This window comes from Elephas maximus, chromosome 3, assembly GCF_024166365.1.
Source record: "Elephas maximus indicus isolate mEleMax1 chromosome 3, mEleMax1 primary haplotype, whole genome shotgun sequence".
NCBI classification, from domain to species: domain Eukaryota; kingdom Metazoa; phylum Chordata; class Mammalia; order Proboscidea; family Elephantidae; genus Elephas; species Elephas maximus.
In genome coordinates this window covers 148,240,386-148,260,979 of record NC_064821.1, presented here as the reverse complement: position 1 = coordinate 148,260,979, position 20,594 = coordinate 148,240,386, and the positions used below count along the sequence as shown (strand labels likewise).

General features: G+C 37.1%; 1 protein-coding gene across 1 annotated transcript in view; it reads right to left on the bottom strand.

The window, feature by feature from the left end:
* Positions 1–4,774: 4,774 nt before the first annotated feature.
* The window catches only part of GCLM (glutamate-cysteine ligase modifier subunit), a 28,921-nt gene continuing 13,101 nt past the window's right edge, over positions 4,775–20,594 (bottom strand). Inside the window, exons 6-7 of the mRNA XM_049879753.1 lie at positions 20,344–20,458; positions 4,775–10,917 (exon numbers count right to left, since the gene is read on the bottom strand). Of these exons, the coding sequence (XP_049735710.1) occupies positions 10,748–10,917; positions 20,344–20,458 (285 nt within the window). The 3' untranslated portion in view covers positions 4,775–10,747. The remainder of the gene's footprint in view (positions 10,918–20,343; positions 20,459–20,594) is intronic.

Below are 20,594 nucleotides of genomic sequence, written 5' to 3'. Positions count from 1 at the left end.
AGCCAGACTTGAACTCTCTGCATTGGGTCCTAAACAGGAATAAGGACAAGTTGTTCAGAACCAGTGAATCCCTTAAGGTTTAGGCAGAGAAAATGGAAACCACCCCATAAGGAGGTTGTTAGGTTATGTACCAAATCCTGCCTGGTCCTGCACCATCCTCACGATCAGCACATGCAGGCAGAACATTTTCACTAACGATGACCTCAGAAAAGGATTACAAAAACATCTGTGGAGTGTTAACAGAAGAAACTCCCCAGGCCCAATACGAGAGAGTTCCAACTGGAGAATCCAGCAAAAATAGAGCAATCTCAAAACGTTTATGATTTGTTGGCTCTCTGTTGGTGGCCTTCTCTAGTATGTACACTCAATGTAAGCAGAGTTGTTATCTTGCTCACTGCTAAATACGAGTGCCTGGCACATAGGAGGTACTCAATAACTGTTGAACAAGAATGTTAAACAAATACAAACAAAATGGACTTTAAAATGATTGTTTATATTAAGATCAAAGAGCTAAAGGAAAAGCACTCAAATTAGAAATAGGAGAAAATAGAAACAATAGGCAAATAGGAAAAATAACCAAGCAGAAATCTTGGAGATGTAAATTAAAAACTCAATAATGGATCAAACAGTAGATTAGGCTTGAAGATTTAGAGAATTGGAAGCTAGAACAGAGGAAATTTCCCAGAATAAAGTCCAGAGAGAAAAAACTTGGAAAAAGACGAAGAAATGAAGAGACATAGGCGTAGAGTGAGAAGCTCCAGTACAGGAGTTCCAGAAGGAGAGAATACCAGGTATGGTGGAAAGACAATATTTGAAGAGATAATGGCTGAAATATTTCCAGAGATGAAGAAAGATGAATTCTTAGCATGAAAGTAAGGCTGAGTAAAAAATGTCAAGTCTACCCATAATCCCATTATAGTAAAACTATATCATCGAGGAAAGAAAATCCAAAAAGACACCAGTGAGGAGGACTTACACTACCTGATTTCATGGTGTAACTATAAAGCTATAGTAATCAAGATAGTGTGGTATTAGAAAGACAGATTAAGGGAAAAGAATGTAGTTCACAAATAGACCACGAATTGATTTTCAACAAAGATGCCAAGGTAATTCAATGGGGGAAGGGACAATCTTTCAATAAATGGTGAAAAGGAAAAAACAACCCTCTACCCTTGACTCTCACTATACCAATAATAATATAATAGCTTGAAATGGATAATATACGTAATTGTAAAAGCTAAAACTATAAAACTTGTGGGGGAGGAAATATCAGAAAGTCAAAGCTTTCTGATAACCCAAAAAACATTACCCATAAAAGAAAACTTTGATAAGCTGAAAAAAAAATTTTTTTTTAACTTAACCAAAATTAAAATCTTTAGCTCTTGGAAAGACACTGTTAAGAAAAAGAAAACTTAAGACACAGACTGGGGGCAAACATTTGCAGTACATATTTCTGATGAAAAATAAATTGAACATCATCAAAATTAAAACATTTTGTGTTTTAAGGAACGCCATCAAGAAAGTGAGAAGACAACCCATAGGATAGGAGGAAATATTTGCAAGTTACATATCTTATAAGAAGCTTTTATCCAGAATATATAAAGAACTCTCAATAATAAGACAACCCAATTAAAAATAGGTGAAGATTAGAATAGATTTTTGTCCAAAGAAGACATATGAATAGTCAATAAGCACATTTAAAGATGTTCAACATTATTAGCCATCAGGGAAATGCCAGTTAAACCACAATGAGATACCATTATCCACCCACAAAGATAGCTAAAATTTTAAAAGATTGACAATACCAAGTGTTGGTGAGAATGAGGAGCAAGAAAAACTCATATATTGCTGGTGGGAATGTAAAATGTTACAATCACTATGAAAAACAACTGGGCAGTTCCTTATGAAGTCGAAAACACACCATATGACCCAGCAATTCTATTCCTAGGTATTTACTCAAGAGAAGTAAAAACATGTCCAAGTAAGACTTACATATGAATGTTTACAGCAGCTTCATTCACAAAGCTGAAAACTGGAAACAACCTAAAGTCCACCAAGAGTTGAATGAATGAATAAATTGTGGCATAACCATTCAGTGGAATACTACACAGTAACACAATATACACAGATGTATATTGTGGACACACAGTACACGCTATTATTTCCATTACATGAAATTTTAGAACCGACAAAATTAATCTATAGTGAATGTATTAGTTATCTATTGCTGCATAGAAAATTATTCCAAAACTTAGTGGCTTGAAACAATGAACATTTGTTATCTCACAGGTTCTGTGGGTCAGGAATCTGGGAGTGGCTTAACTGGGTGCCTCTGGTTCAAGGTCTCTCAACAAGGTTGCAATCAAGGTGTCAGCTGGAACTGCAGTCTCTGCTGAAAGCTTGAGGGACAATCTGCTTTTAAGCTCACTCACTAATCAAAATAATCAGATTCCAGTCCACGTTCTGCTACTTACCAATGATGTGACCTTGGACCAAGTCACCTTACCTATGTGAGCTTTATTTTAGATTCCATATTTTGAAATTAGGGATAATATTGCCAGCTTTGCCTGCTTTACAGGCCTTGGTTTAAACTTAAATGGAAAAAGTACTTTTGATAGTATCTAAATGTAAGTTCATATAGTTAGTACTACTACTAGAGCAATAAGTTATTCAATTTTTAAAAATTATTTTTTTGCTTTAGATGAAGATTTACAGAACAAATTAGTTTCTCATTAAACAATTAATACACATATTTTGTGACATTGGTTGCCAACACTCTCCCCTCCTCAACCTTGTGCTCCTCATTTCCATTTGTCCAGCTTTCCTGTCCCCTCCCACCTTCTCGTCCTTGCCCCTGGGCTGGTGTGCCCATTTAGTGTCATTTTGTTTTATGGGCTGTCTAATCTTTGGCTGAAGGGTGGACCTCAGGAGTGACTTCAGTACCAAGTTAAAAGAGTATCTGGGGGACCATACTCTCAGGGTTTCTCTAGTCTCTGCCAGACCAATAAGCCTGGTCTTTTTTTGTGAGTTAGAATTTTGTTCTACATTTTTCTCCAGTTTTGTCCGGAACCCTCTATCGAGATCCCTGTCAGAGCAGTCAGTGGTGTTGGCTGGGCACCATCTAGTTGTGCTGGAGTAAGTCTGGTGGAGGCTGTGGTAGTTGTGGTCCCTTAGTCCTTTGGACTAACCATTCTCTTGTTTTCTTTGGTTTTTTTCTTCATTCTCCCTTGCTCCAGATGGGGTGAGACCAGTGGAGTATCTTAGGCGGCTGCTCACAAGCTTTTAAGACCCCAGATGCTACTCAGCAAAGTAGGACGTAGAGCATTTTCTTTATAAACTATGTTATGCCAGTTGAGTTAGATGTCTCCCAAGACCATGGTTCCCAGCCCTCAGCCCAGTAATTCAGTCCCTCAGGGAGTTTGGATGTGTCTATGAAGCTTCCATGACCTTGCTGTGGTCAAACTGTGCTGACTTCCCCAGGATTGTGTACTGTCTTACCCTTCACCAAAGTTAAAACCCTGTTGCCCTCAGGTCGATTCCAACTCATATGGACCCTACAGGGCAGAGTAGAACTGCCCATAAGGTTTCAAATGAGCAGCTGGTGGATTGGAACTGCCAACCTTTTGGTTAGCAGCTGAGCTCTTAACCACTGTGCCATCAGGACTCCTCAACAAAGTCACCGCTTACCTATTGTCTAGTTAGTGTTTTTCCATCCCCACCCTTCCTCTCCCTTGTAACCATCAAAAATTGTTTCTTTCGGTATGGAAAACTTTTCATGAGTTTTTATAATAATGGTCTCATATATGTCCTTTTGTGATTAACTTATTTCACTCAGCATAATACCCTCCAGATTCATCCATGTTGTGAGATGTTTCGAAGATTCAGCATTGTTCTTTATTGTTGTGTAGCATTCCATTGTGTGTATGTACCATAGTTTGTTTATCCCATTCATTTATTGACAGACACTTAAGTTGTTTCCACCTTTTTGCTATTGTGAATAGTGCTGCAGTGAACATGGGTGTGCACATATCTATTCATGTGATGGCTCTTATTTCTCTAGGATATATTCCTAGGAGTGGGATTGCTGAACTGGATGCTATTTCTATTTCTAGCTTCTTAAGGAAGTGCCATATCATTTTCCAAAATGGCTGTAGTATTTTGCATTTCCACCAGGAAGGCATGAGTTCCAATCTCCCGGCAGCCTCTCCAGCATTTGCTATTTTCTGTTTTTTTGATTTGTGCCAGTAATGTCAGGGTGAGATGGTATCTCATTGTAATTTCGATTTGCATTTCTCTAATGGCTAGTGATCACAAGCATTTCCTCATGTGTCTGTTAGCCGCCTGAATGTCTTCTTTGGTGAAATGTCTGTTCACCCATTTTTTTAGTTGGATTATTGGTCTTTTTGCTGTAGAGATGTTGGGTTTTCCTAAGGATTTTAGAGATTAGACCTCTGTTGGATTTTTAATAGCCAAAAAAATTTTCAGTCTGTAGGTTCTCTTTTTACTCTTTTGGCAAAATCTTTTGATGTGCATCTAAGTGTTTAATTTTTAGAAGATCCCAGCTTATCTTCTGGTATTTGTATATTGTTAGTTATGGTTCATATCCTATTTATGTCATGTATTGGAGCCTCTTTTTTCTTCTATAATCTTTATAGCTTTTGGTTTTATATTTAGGCCTTTGATCCATTTTGGATTAGTTATTGTGTATGGTGTGTGGTATGGATCCTGTTTCATTTTTTTTGCAGATGGATATCCAGTTTTGCCAGCACCATTTGTTAAAAAGACTCTTTTCCCATTTAATGGATTTTGGGCCTTTATCAAAGATCAGGTGACCACAGGTGGATTGATTTGCATCTGGGTTTTTGATTTGTTCCATTGGTCAATGTGTTTGTTGTTGTACCAGTAAGGTTATTCTGTTTTTCAGTTCCTACTTTATTAGTCGTTTAAGGGCTTCAATGATGTTCTGATATTCAGTCTGCAACCTGGTATTTCTTTATAGATTCAATTTCAGATTAAAAAAAAAAATTTAGCTGGGCTTCTGGGACAATATGCAAACACAGCACTATTTGAAAGGGGTAAAGAGGAAAACAAGGAGTCCTGGTGGTGCAGTGGTTAAAACGCTGGGCTGCTACCTGAAAGGTCAGTGGTTCAAATCCACGAGCTGCTCCATGGGAGACAGATGTGGTGGTCTGCTTCATAAAGATTAACAGCCTTGGAAACCCTATAGGGCAGTCTGTTCTATAGAGTTGCTATGAGTTAGCATTGACTCAAAGGCAACGGGTTTGGTTTTTTGAAACAGGAAAACACAAGGCACAGCCATGGCATAAACTTTTGTTGGATAAAAGGGTCCACGGAATGGTGTGGTAGGCAAAAGAGCAGGCAACAGGTACAGGCAAGGCTGCCCTATTGGTAGTAGATGGTTGAATATAACTGGGAGTTTTGTCTTATATTGAAATTTACAGTATTAAATGGGTCTCACAAGACATGCATGATTTCTCAAAATAGGTACAGTAAAAACGTGTTTTTATTTTCTTGCTTTGTTTTAATTACATACATATCAAAATAAATGGAAAATTTTAACTAAAAATAAAAGGTACCAGAAAGAAAGGACAGACTACTTCAAGGGAAGAAAATCAGGACCTAGAAAGTTTACTGCCCCAAAGACCTGCACTGAAAGAATTACTGAGGACATAGGTAAGGAAGAAAAAAGTGAACTTAAAAGGAGTAGGATGCAAGAATCAACAATGAGCAAAGAAACAGGGAAAACAGCTGAATCAAAATAAGTAAGGCTTACTGAAAAACATGAATCCTCTTAAAATAATGGACCAATAGACACCAAAATCTTATAATGACATTTTATACATTTAGTCATTGCTGAGGGATACACATTAAGGTTTTCACAACGCTGCTAATGGAACTATATGCAGCCATATCTCAATGTATTTAGGGGAGTTGGGCAAGTTTTAGTTTTTTATAAAATGTGATTTTTCCAACCTTACCTAACTCTTGTCTCAAGAGAAGCTAGTCCTTTCTACCTGCTAAACACAAGTTTTAGAATAAAGTGTTTTCCTTGAATTTCTGAAGTTTACATATAAACTGCTTCATCATTCAGTGAATCCTTCACCATTTATACATTCAGTAAAAGCATATTTACAAACCAGACAAACTAGGGCCTCTGCCCAGAATGGCAACTCACACCAAGTCCTCTGAGGTAACTCCAAGGCTAATTTCTTCAGGTAAGCCTTCCTCATCTTTAGCCTGCTTCCTTCCATATGCACCCAAGGCCTCTTCTCCACTTCTATCATTAACAGATCCTGTCTTTTATCGCTGTTACTCATGTAAGGATCTCTCCCCACCAAATTCACAATACCAAATAAACACAATATGCTCCTTGGAGATCGAGGTTTTCATCTCTGTATCCGTCCCCAGAACCTTGCACAGTGCCCAGCTCATAACAAGTGCGCAATGCTTGTTTATTGAATGAATGCATGGAAAACTTTATGGCTTGGATTTTTTTTTTTTAATTTTTACTTTGCTTTAAGTGAAAGTTTACAAATCAAGCCAGTCTCTCATACAAAAATTTATATACACCTTGCTCATACTCCTAGTTGCTCTCCCTCTAATGAGACGGCACATTCCTTCCCTGCACTCTCTATTTTTCGTGTTCATTCAGCCAGCTTCTGACCCCCTCTGCCCGCTATGGCTTGGATTTCTAAAAAATTATTCATATTTTCAAATCATACTGGGTTTGAGCTCAAATAGTTTGAAATCGATGTTGCCATGTATTGAAACAATTTAGTTAAAAAACATACAACTCACATTAAATTGTAATACAGACAAAATTAAAAGCTGTTATATTTTATTAATAATGCTTTATATTTTGTCTTTTATAGCACACCACTAGACACATGTAAGAAAAAGTAGAATTATCTAATGAAAACATTTCCCCTTCTATGTATATTTCTAAGTCTGAAAACAACAAAAATATTAATGAAAGCCATGTTACATACTTTTCAAAAACAGAACTGACAAATCCTGTCACCAACTTTATGGGAAAAAGACAGGTACAAGTTCTGGTACATTAGGAAGTTAGCTATGAAAAAAATAGCTTCAGAATCATCAGTTGGTATATTTGAGTATGAAAATACAATTGATACAATGGTATAAATTCTCATGAAAACCACTTCATATTTCTCTAAATGTACATTTGGAAGAAAGATGAATTGTCAGCTGCTATACAACAAATAAATCAATTTCTTAAATAAATCACTTGCTTATATTCCCAAACGTGGAAAACACTGGGTGGAACTATTAGAAAGAAAATATTATAAAAAGAGACATAATTAAACAAGCCTTAGAATTTTTTTCATAAGGAGCCTTGGTAGTACAGTGTTTAAGTGCTCAGCAGCTAACTGGAAGGTTGGTGGTTCGAACCCATCATCATCTCAGTGGAGAAAAGACCTGTCCATCTGCTCCCATGAAGATTTCAGCCTAGGAAAGCCCCTGGGGCAATTCTACTCTGTTCTATATGGTCACTATGAGTTCTAAGTGACTCAGCAGCAAGAGGATACACAGACCTTAAATTGCTGAAAAACACAATCCTATTTCTATTACCACTTGGCTCTGGTATGAAAAGTCTCTACCATTCATGCAAAATAGAGTAACTTTTTATTTTTCATTTTACACATAGCTGTCCAAGTAATCTTTTTTGAGAACTGAAAAATTATTAGGTATTATTTGTGATTCAAGAAGTCCATGGGTGGCACAAATGGTTAAGCACTGAGCTACTAACCCAAAGGGTAGGGGCTCAAGTTCACCCAGGGCGCCTCAGAAGAAAGGTCTGGCAGTCTGCTCCTAAAAGATCACAGCCATGGAAAACCCAATGGAGCACAGTTCTACTCTGAAACACATGGGGTCACCATGAGTCTGAATCGACTTGCCGGCAACTGGTATTGGTTATTTGTGATTCAAGGTTTAACACCAGCCATCCGTAAATGTAGGCTTTTTTATTAGTGTGCCGGCACAATGTAATCTTCAGAGTTTACACCAAATGAGTACATTTTATAAGACACCTTGCTCCTTCAGGTGACTACAGTGTCTTGGATTTGAGACCAAGATGAACTCATAAAACAAATCCCAAAATACAGTATATTGTATTAAAATAAGGCTCCAGGGTTTCTTCCAAAATGTATTAACAAGCGGCTGCTTCTTTAGGTGTTTACTCGGCGGGGGGGGGGGGGGGGGGGAACAATCATATAAGTGATCTCTACTTTGGTCATTGGATATACATTTTCCCAGAAAACATGACTGTCACATACACTGTTGATAGCTTAGCTTTCAGTTTTAAGCAATTATTTGGTAATGTTATTCTTTATTTTATGGCTTTTAAAACATTAAGCCCTTAAAATTAAATATCTGAAAAGTAAACACTATATTCTGAAAGTTCATGATAAAAGGAAAAGGGTGTAAACATTAGCTTGGAAAATTATAAAGCCTTTAAAAAATCAATAAGGTTATTCAATAACAGAAATTTAACAGAGGTTGAAACAAACACAAACTTATTTAAAAATTCCATTCATGGCCCTTTTCACAAAATGAATCTATAATCTTGCTTTTTTGTCAAGAGTCGGGGGGCGGGGGTGCGGTGGGGGTAGGAAGCCGCAAAAATCTTCTGCTGACGTTTGGACACATTAGCAAGATAAGTTTCCATTTTCAAAATAACTCTTCGAAGAATTCATTTTTCTAAGTCCTGGGTTTTAAAAAACAATAAATGTGACATAAAAGCTCCCTCTTAAAATATCTCAACCAATTCACTATATAAGCTTAAAATAAATTGACCACTTGTTAAAAGATGTTATATGAAAAAATAAAGTCTGTGCATTTCCAAATAAAAAAGTTGACTATATATGTACTTACGAGCCCTGGTGACACAGTGGTTAAGAGCTCGGCTGCTAACCAAAAGGCTGGCAGTCTGAATCTACCAGCTGTTCCTTGGAAACCCTACATGGCAGTTCTACTCTGCCCTATCGGGTTGCTATGAGTTGGAATCAACTCGATAGCAATGCATTTTTTATATGTATTTAGTAACATTATATACAATTCATATCATGGCTATATGGCTTCAGGAAGTGCAAAATCTAAACAAGTTTTAGTAGGTGAATCGGCTGATTTCACACTGTAATTCTAATGATAAATTACCCAATCAGTAAACCACAAAACTTTAACTTAATAGGTTCTGGTGTACTTTTTTGAATATGGAACTATCATATCTAGTTCTTTTCCCTAAACTGAGAAACCTTCAGCAAATTATTTTATATAGCTCATGGCTTAAAAATATTGATTGAGATACATTTTTAAAGAATTTTTCAAACTATTTGGGTTATAGGCACAAATTTATAGAATTAAGACGACCTACAGTATATATCAAGTGAGCCCTGGTTGCGCAGTGGTTAAATGCTCAGCTGCTCACCAAAAGGTCAGTGGTATGAACTCACTAGCTGCTCCACAGGAGAAAGACGTGGCAATCTGCTTCCATGAGGTTTTACAGCCTTGGATACCCTGTGAGGCAGTTCTACTCTGTCCTATAGGGTCGCTATGAGTTGGAATCAACTTGATGACAGTAGGCGTTTGGAGAGTATATAGCAGAGGTCACACCTTATTTATTTGCTATTTTCTGGCTCTTAAATTAATGAGGAGTTATACTAGAAGAGCTGGTCTCTTCTAGCTCTAAACTTCTGATTATACTGTTTTGCTTTGAAATAGTTGAGACCGTATCTCAAAGTTGTCTAAGTAGGTAACTTTGGCCTTGAATTAAAGATTTTTTTCACTCCTTTTTTTGGCTTTTAGTCCCTTTTAGCCAGTTATAAATCAGTTATCACTTATTTTACTCCACTGATTCTCAATCCCTGGCTCTCTACCCATTGTGCCCCCCACTGTCTCCAGAGCCCGCAATGGCCAACACATGGTAAGTGCTCAAAACTTCTTGAATGAGTAGCAAAATATTAAGGATGAATCAAGAATTAAAAGAATCTGGAGTTGGTAACAGTTCTTTTATAAAGCCTCCAAACAATAATTTCAAATTCTTCTATTTGCCTTTTCAGGTTTACTTTTGGTTTGTCTTTGTAAATAGTAGCAAGAAAAAATACGGGACAAGAATACAAGGTTAAATTGTTGTTATAGCTGAGCTATAAGCAAGGACACACAAAAAACTTGTTTGCATTCATGTACTGAAGAAATGAGCTTTATTTACACTACTAGTAGATCCCAGCTACTCCAGTTATTCTGAGATATAGCTAGTTTATCAACGACAGGAAAAATACCTTCCAGGATTTCAGTTTTAACAACTGTAGTTGCTTAGTTATATTATAGAGTAGGAAGCATTTAATGAAATTTTTTTTAAATAAAAAATATGTATATACATTACCCTGATACCTAGGCCAAAATATATCTAACAACAATTTTCTTGATTTCTATTAGTCATAAAAATAAAGGGAAAATATATTGCAAGTTTTTTTTTTTATAGACAATTTCAATTAGAAAACAACAGTTTAATGAAAACAATACAATGGTTCATGTGAGTGACTTAATATGAAGGCAAGAAAAGTATTGAATACCTGACAGATCACATATTGTCAAATGTAACTAAAGCATATGTGCCTCAAAGACACCATTTAGATTTTTACGCATCTGCATTTTATCTTATATTCAAGCAAAATACAAAGTCAGTAGTTGTGATCATAAATCATTGTTAAGAACCCCTTCTTTTAGCTTGTAGAATGTAGCCTTTTGATTTAATAATCCCTCTGCTTTTAACAATGACAGAATACCGCAGTAGCCACAGTGGTACCCACTCATGTGCTTGAATGTCAGGGATGCTTTCCTGAAGAGCTTCTTGGAAACTTGCTTCAGAAAGCAGTTCTAAAAAAAAAACCAAAAAAACAACCCACCAATAACAAAGTGTTAAATTCAGAAACTGAAGCTTACTATTTTAAAAATAACAAAACACATCTAATTGAAAGTAACCATTTCACAGGGATATCAGTTCAGACCTGATTTTTTTTTGGATAGTGGTTCTCAACCTGGGATTGATTTTGCCCTCCAAGGGACATCAGGTAATGCCCAGGAAGATTTCTGGTTGTCACAACTAGGGAAGGGTTGCTAGCCACATCTAGTGAGTAGATGCCAGGGATGTCCATAAACATTCTGCAGTGCTCAGGACAGTCCCTATGAGACAGATAGGGTTAAGTGTGCTGGCCGAACAAAAGAGCTGTAAAAAGACAACCATCTAGAAGTTGGGTAAACACACCCGGTCAACATGAGATAAGGTTGAAACAACCCATGAATTACGATCTCCTTTCTTAGTGTTTTTCTAGTCCCTTCCCCCTTTACATGTGACCGCTGTTTAACCTTCCTCAGCCCTCCGAAGACGGCGATGTAGTTCCAAAGATCAGTGCACTTGTGCTATATCCCATAGTAAGTGATGCCAAGGGCTGCTGAGAAGACTCCATCTTGAGTATCAGCAGGTTCCATCTTGGATTTCAGATGTGCAGGCAACCTAATTAACATGCACCGCCATTCTGAGAAGTACCTGCCCTTTGAAAGAAGCCCACTAAATATTCGTTACTCTATTTTCTCTACCGAACCCATATAAGCCCGGGCCTTGCTTCCCTTTTGAGTCAGCCTTTGGAGAGGCTTAGTCCCCCACTGACTCCTTTTGTTTGACTCAAGCAAAATAACACTTCCTGAAGATAAAGTTTGTCTTTCGCGTGTATTCTTACTTGGGAAAAGACAAGGACCCTTTGTGTCAGCTTGGAGATTCGTAACACCTACAAGAAAAAGTTATCTGGCCCCAAACATTAATAGTGTTGAGGTTGGGAAACTGTTTTTGAACAAAACTTTTACAAGGAATAATAGAGGTTTTTTTCATATACCAAATGTAATACATGTACTGTAACATTTTAATGTTATATATTTATATATATTTTATATTTTTTATCTACTCAATATTTAATAAAATGTTTAAAATAAAAATATGAGTGCAATAAAATTGTACCAAAGAAGCTTACAATGAAAAGCATTGGTCCTCTGACTACCCTTACTCTTTTGTTCTGGTGGTTACTTCCCATCTGTAAATAATACACATGTCTATGCTAGCATTTTCTGATTTATTGTTCAGATATTACCCACTGACTTCCTTCTAGGACAGATGAAAATGTAGCTCACTTTATCATCAATCCCTCCGCTCCCTCCTCTTTTCAACTGTTACTTTTAGTTCCTCTCCTGATTATCTTTGTAACCCTCAATTAACTTTGTAACTCTAATCCCATCAATCTCTAATCTCTAATCCCATCAATCCTATCAAACAGCATCTTTTCACTTACTAACCTGAAAGATAAGGACAACAGGACAATAAAGATGACAGCACCTCCCCTTTTCCCCTTCCATTCCTCCACATGTCAGTTATATTTCTCATGTCTACAATGTCAAAAATAACATCCACAATCTCTTCTGAAACAATAATGAAGTATACAGTTTTTGTTCACAGACCGATTCCCCAAGTTGAAAATCAAGCAGTGTCTAGATTATATTATTTGTTTCCATAAATATTGTTCACTGAAGTGCTGAGTAATATATTAAGATTCACTTCATTTCTTTTACAGCCCTTTATTTTTCCTGGAATTTTTAAGCCTTCCTTTCCCTTCCTTATACAATAGTATAAGATAAAACTAATAAGTTTTATCATAGTCTTGATTTTTCCTTCAAAATTTTCTGTAATATCTGACCTGGGCCCTTTTTGCTTGGAGACTTTCTTCGCAGAGCCTTCAGTACTCCTACTCCACTTTGGTCTGGCTGTTCCCTGGCCCTACTGTGTAGCATATTTGGGGGGAATTTTGCTTTACTGTTCTACTGGGAATGAGCCCTGGTGGTACAGTAGTTAAGCACTTGGCTGCTAACCTAAAGGTCGGCCATTCAAACCCACCAAGGGAGAAAGATGTGGCAGTCTGCATCCGTGAAAATTTACAGCCTTGGAAATCCATGGGACAGTTCTACTCTGTTCTAAGGGTCTCTATGAGTCGGAATTGACTTGAGGGCAACAGGTTTGGGTTTTTTGGGTTTTACTGGGACTGGATCCACTGTTTTCTGGATCACATGGCACATCCTTTCTTGTACTGAACACATCTTCAATTAACTGCCTGTCTTTATTCTGCACTCACACTTGATTGATAATTAGGGTTGGTATAAAATTCTAGGTTAAAGATCAACAACTCTCAGAAATTTTAAGACACTGTACCACTGTCTTCTACTGTTGTTTGTTACAACAAATCTAAAATCACTATAATTCTCTCTCTCTTTTTTGCCTGTGACTTGTTTTTTTCTCTCTGTACACTCTCAGGATCTTTTCTTTATTGTTGATGATCTGAAATTTTCATTGTGATCTAGGTTTGTGATCATTTGTGATCTAGGATCTAGGTTTGGGTCTATTTTTACTATGTTTGGGCACCAGGTAGGGCCCTTCAATTTAAAGGCAGGTGGACAGGTATCCAGCTCTGGGAGATTTTCAACTACTGTGATAATTTCTTCCCCTCAATCTTTTTTATCCTTTCTTTCTGGCTTTTTTTCAGTTGGAGGCTGGACCTTCTGCATCAATCCTCTTTTACACTCTTGTATTTTATAATTTTGTATTTTTTCCTACTAAGGTTTCCTCTACTTTATATTTCTTCCCACATACACATTTGTGAAGGACTGTGTGTGTGGGCACGTGCATAAGTAAGCATTCGTGTATTAAATTCCTAAGAGCTCTTTCGTAATCTTTTGCATATTTCCTTTTCCAAAGCATCCTGTTCCTATTTTGTAATTAGATTATCTTTTCTAAGGGCTTAAAAAAGCAATGCAACTTTTAGTGCTTTCTTTGTTCCAGGCTTTGTTTAGAAAGTGTTTCAGCAACTCCTTTAAAAAATTTTTTTTAGTTTTAATTTTTATCAAAGTTAGACACAAACATAATTTAGTCAAAAAGTTTTTTAAGATTTGTTATGAAAACAAGAGTCACTGCCCCACCATCCATCTTCCACCTTCCTAGAGGCACTTTCACCTGTTTTGCTAATTTGTCTGGTTTTATCTCCATGTCTCTGAGTAACATACTTGCATTCCTAAGAATTTTTTTTTTTCAATTTGAGTCATTATTAATCTTTTGCCCACCCTTCATATACCTTTTCCATTTCCTAATTCTCTGAAAAGAGATATATCATAATTTTAATTAGATCCTACCCAGTATTTCCATTATCATGTAAATGTATTATGTACATGTAGCTCATGATTAACTATGGTAACTATGATCACTACCTTTCCTATACAACTTTGTTTTCCCCAGAGTTAGTAACTGTCTTGGGTTTTTTTTTTGTACTTAGCACTAATCCTTAGCTTTTCACCAATTGTCTAGATCTCTTCTCAGAACACTGCCACACATTAGGTGATCTATTGGTTTCATTTTCCTAAACCAGTCTCTTCTGGAGCCTCTGACTTTCTCAATGCTTGCTCTCCACGCCTGGCTGTCAACTTAGATATGCACTTCGTCATTATCCCGGAAATCCTGACTCTCTGTATGTAATCTATTTTTTTTTTCCTTCCTAGAAGACTACAGAACTTTTTTCTCCCTTGTGTTCTGAAATTTCACAATGATGGGCCTTGGTCTGCATATATTTTCACTCATCATGCTGCATACTCAGTGCCCCTTTCAAAATCAGGTCCTTTAATTCTGGGAAACCAAAAACGAAACCCGATTCTGACTCACGGCAACCCTATAGGACAGAGCAGAACTACCCCATAGGGTTTCCAAGAAGCAGCTTGTGGGTTCGGACTGCCAACCTTTTGGTTAGCTGCTGAGCTCTTAACCACTGGGCCACTGAGGCTCCAATTTGGGGAAACTTCTCTGAATTATTTCGCTGATGCCTTTCTCCTCCAATTCCTTCTGTTTCTCTGCTCTTTTGGGGGGGAATTCCTAATACTTGAAGATGGGACCTCCTGGACTGTGGAACATGGGATTCAATTTTCTTACCTTTTCTATTTTCCATCACTTTTGTCTTTTTGCTCAGCTTTCTGGGAGATTTCCTCAATTTTATCTTCTAATTCTCTTTTCTTTGAGTTTTTTTTTTTTTGGTTCTATTGCATTAAAAAAATTTCGGGTCTTCATTTTTGTACTCTGAATGCTTATTTTTCTAATTTATAGTATCCCATTATAATTTTATGGTTGCAGTATCTTAGAATATTATTGATAGCATTTTTTGAAGGTATATTCTCTGCATTGTTTCCTCCAAGTTGCTTTTTTCTTATTTATTTTGGTCTCTATTATTCATATCAGAGATGTTCCTCAGATGTATGGTAATCCTTTATTGTCTGCTCATATTTAAGAGTGGGGAACTAAAATTTTGACTGGAAGCCCTAAATGCATGAGTGGGACATTGTTAACTGGGTACTTCATTGTACAGTGATCTGGCTGGGCTACTTGGTTGGGGAAACTCAATGTCACTATCTTTAAGTCTTTCCTCTTGGATTGGTCAGAATACCCCCAAAAGATTACTTCAATCTCCTGTCCAGGTTTGAGGAGCCAAATGGCAGGGTCTTCTTAAATCTGAGAATACTTTTTTTTTTTTAAGCTCTCATCTGTTTCCTGAATTCTCTCTACTCATCTTTTTTAGTCCTTGCCCCAAACCCTTACTGTCCTTTGTTAACTTAATTATTGATTAATGTTTAAAAGTTTTTCTTATGATGATGGCTCTGGATATCTAGTAAACAGTTATAACAAAACCTCTTTACAAAAATACAAAGCAGATAACAATAGTGTAATAACCATCATGCTCCCAATACATGGGGGAAAAACAAAAAGCAAAATAATGGAGTAAAAGATGCAAAGACCAAAATAAATCTAATATATTAAAACAAAGGAAAAAGGTGAATGGATATAAAAAACTTTAACAGGTGGCCATTCTGAGTGAACTTCTGATAAATTAACTAATCAGTCAACAATCTTATGTAAGGAAAAATTAAAGAAAATCTCAAAAGGTATTTTTCTCTAATAATTAAATAAGTAAATCCCAAATCTTTGCTTTGCATAGTTCATATTTATTTACTAACTAATCAAGTATGTCTAAAGTCCCTACTTTCAAACCACATCACTAAGAGGATTAAAAGTTCGTGGGGGCTTTACTATGGACTATTTTCTTTCAAATCTTATTGTCAAAGAGATATTAGTATTGCTCCATGAGTAACCCAAATCTTACGATTTGATGAATGGTATGCTGGCAAAGTGGAAAGAACATGAACGTTAAAAGTCTAACAAATCACTGTGTAAATATGTGTTGTCATAGTGATCTCATATGACAGAGTACAGCCGCCCTATTGGGTTTCCTAGGCTGTAATCTTCATGGGAACAGATCACCAGGTCTTTTCTCCCACAGAGCCACTAGTGGATTCAAACTGCTGACCTTTTGGCTAGCAGCTCAATGCTTAACCGTTGTGCCACCAGTGCTCCCACTGCCATCGAGTCGAGTCTGGCTTGTGGTGGCCCTATAGGACACAGTCGAACTGCCCCATAGTGTTTCCGAGGAGCAGCTAGTGGATGTGAACTGCCGACCTTTTGGTTAGCAGCCAAGCTCTTAACCGCTGCACCATCAGGGATCCTGCCACCAGCGCTAAAAGTTAACTGCTATTTCAGTTATAGCCTTTCATTTGCAAAAACTACTGTGCGATAGATTCACAAACTTCACTTTGGTTTTTAAAAAATAACTTTTTTGTATGTGAGTATAAAATAATACATGTCCACTGAAGAACATTTGGAAAACACGAAAATATGAAAAGAAAAAAAGTCACTCATAATCCTATCAACTGGAGATGACCCGTTTACCTTGCCGTGTATTTCCTTCCATGTATGTTTCCACATCTTACACAACTAGTTACAGCTTAATTTACTTATTTTTCCACTTAATCATGAATATCTTTCCATATAATTAAATATTCCATGAAAACATTTAAAAATTCTCCAAGTACTGTATTTCATACATAATTTATACATTTATTATTAGTCAAAAATTGAGGTTTTTCCTAACATTTCGCTAGTGAGAATAATGCTGTGATGAACATCCTTAAGACTCATGTCTGGATATGGAATGATAGGGCCACAGGTCACTTTTAAGGCTTGATACATAGTATATTGCCAACCGCTTGCAGAATGGCTGTACTTCACACTTCCACCAGCAGTTGATAATGTGTGACTGCCAATGTCACCATATCTTTGTAAGCTTCAGCCATCATTTTAAAAATCTTTGGCAGTGGTATCTTTTCATCTGTGCTTCCTTGGTATTTCTAATTCCATGTTTGTATTCCAGCCCTCTACTACCCTTCCTGTGCCATCCTCACCACTCCCCTCCTCACTCCCGCTTCTCCAGCCTCACTGACCTCCTTGCTGGATCCTGAAAGCCTCCAGCACATTCACACCTGGAGCCTCTGAAGCTCCTGCTCCCTCTTCCCTGAACGCTCTTCTAGACATCCGTATGGCTCACTGTCGTACCTCTTTTGGGTCTCTGATTAGCGTTATCTTGGCAGAAAAGCTTCCCTGACTGCACGATATAAATCAACAACTGCTAACTGGGCACTTTCTTCTCCCTCAACCAACTTAATTTTCCTCCATATCATATACCAACACATAACACATTTGCGTGTATTTTATTGTCTGTTTCCTTCCATTAGAATATAAGTTCCAGGAGGGATGGCATTTGTCTGACTTGGTCCTATATGTCTAGTAACCAGAACAATGTCTGACACGTAGTAGGTGCTCAAATATCTATTGAATAAATCAGTCAATACGGAAGGATTACACTGGGGTCAGAACTAACCATACGGATAGGAATTAGTGACCACCTACACAGTATGACTTGAGAGTACTATAGGGTTGCAATGAGTTGGAACTGACTCGATGGCAATGGGTTTGGTTTTTGTTTTTTTAAAAAGGCCCATCAGGAGTTCTGGTGGTACAGTGGTTAAAGCTCCCAGCTGCTAACTGACAGGTTGGTGGTTTAAATCCACCAGCCGCTCCGCAGGAGAACGATGTGGCAGTCTGCTTCTGTAAAGATTACAGCCTTGGAAACCCTACGGGGCAGTTCTACTCTGTCCTATAGGGCTACTAAGAGCTGGAATTGACATGAGAGCAACGGCTCTGAGCGGTTTTAAAGAGCCCATCTGCCCCAAATGACCTACTGTGATACCTGAATAGCATTAATAGTAAACTGTTAGTAAATGTTAACTATTGTCACACGCCAGGCACTTTTCTGAGTACTTTCCAAGTAGTAACTCATTTAGTTCACATGCTAACCCCATGAGATAGATACTATTATCCCCTTTGTAGGAGAGTGTGGCAGAGAAGTTAGGTTGCACAGCTAATAAATGGTAGTTTTCATAACAGATTCAAATTTTCCTTGGAAAAGTAACATTACTATGGATTTGTTTATCAGATTGTCTAACAGAGAAGCAGTCCCTAAGGAGATGACACATAATACAGATTAGTTTTAATGGGAGCAGGGGAAAGGGTAAGGCAAATAAAAAAGGGAAGGTTCTACAGTCCGGATCACCTACTTCACAATTTTACCTGTGAGTTAGAAACGACTTGACAGTGATGGGTTTGGTTTGGGTTTTTGGTAGTTACACTGTCACCACAGCTTCTAGGACAAAGCCAACCCAAAACCCAGTGCTGTGGAGTCGATTCCGACTCCTAGCGACCCTACAGGACAGAGTAGAACTGCCCCATACGGTTTCCAAGGAGCGCCTGGCGGATTCGAACTGCTGACACTTTGGTTAGCAGCCGTAGCACTTAACCACTATGCCACCAGAGTAATGGAAAATAAACCCTTTCTAAAGAAAAAGGGAAATTTCAGAACAGCAGTAGGCCTTCAAGGATTTACAAACAAAATTTTATTTTAGATGACAAGCAAACTTCAATGTTTTACAACTCAACTGCTTAAGAATTAAAAAATGTGACGTAGTTAATGAGTTATGCTACTCATTAACTACGTACTTTTAAAATTGATTCAACTATGTTAACTCATGAGTAAACACTACAAATCTTTGAAGAGAGCTGCTTCACTAGGGATCAAAGTGTTTGCAGATTTGTTAATGGTCTACCCAGGATCAGCCTACACGTTCTAACCAAAGGCTTTAGAAAGAAAACAAGATTAAAACTCTCTCTTTATATACGTATGCAATAAATTCTGCCACAACAATGATTCATTAGCACAGAGGTTAAGAGCTCCGCTGCTAACCAAAAGGTCAGCAGTTTGAATCCACCAGCTGCTCCCTGGAAACCTTTTGGGGCAGCTCTACTCTGTCCTAGAGCGTCGCTATGAGTCAGAATTGACTCAACGGCGATGGGTTTGGTTTTTGTTTTCTTTTTATATAGGCTCTAATGAAACATTTATCTTTGCAAGTCATGTTAAACATTCTCTTCTCAGTCCCCCCACTTATCTCGTAAAATGATAAATATTCTATAGAAGGCAGACAAGCCATTCTCATTAAACAATGTTTCTGAGTAACACCAAATATATGCTTTGATATTAATAATAAAATGTCTAATTATCACTATCCTAATACGTTTACGTTTCAAATTAAATTTTATCTGCCTTTTTTTCTAGATAGTTACTCTCTTTAATTAAATGGCTCTTTGGTCCAATCTTTGCTGTACTAGTCAAGTGTATATATAATACAATTTGGAATGCCTTAAGATATCTTTTCTATACAGCTAGTAAGATAGGCTCCGACTTGCAACAGGGTCCCATTCTGACGATTACTCTGTTCTGTTGAATAACTCTCTTTTTTTCTTTTAGTTTTCATTATTATTCCCTCTCACTATCAGTATCTTTATAAATCTGATCTTTATTTGTCTTTGGGGGTTAGAAACATTACACCTATGTAATGTTAACATCAGCTAATTACACACTGCAGTACGGTACATAGTGCATATTACTAACGAAAAGATGCACACAGACAAAAAAACGAGATGGTCGTAAGTGCAGTTCATTGTAACTTGAATACTTTGTAACTTGGAGACTACCTATATTCGTTAACTTCAACAGGCTAGAAGCTCAGCAAAATTTCCCTTCACTTTTTCCCCATTGATATAAAGACAAAAATAAAACTTTTTGAAAATAAGGGCTTATGTTTTGAACTAACCATTGAGAATAGTTTTAGATAACAGCATTGAACATTTATCACTGTATACAATTAAATGCTAGATTTTAACAAGTAGCTTTTTGTAAGACAAAAGCCCATATCAAGCTTGATAAACAAAAATATCACTCTCACCTTTTGGATCATTATGAGTCAATAGCTGTATGTCAAATTGTTTAGCAAATGCAGTCAGATCAGGTGGCATCACACAGCAGGAGGCAAGATTAACTTGGTTACTATTTGGTTTTACCTAGAAATAAAAATAAAATCATGATATCTCTATTAAGTTAATTAATATGAAAAATAAAAAGCAATATGGGGTGGTAAAAGTGTTTTGGAACTAGATAGAGGTGATGGCTGCACAACATTGTGAATATACTAAATGC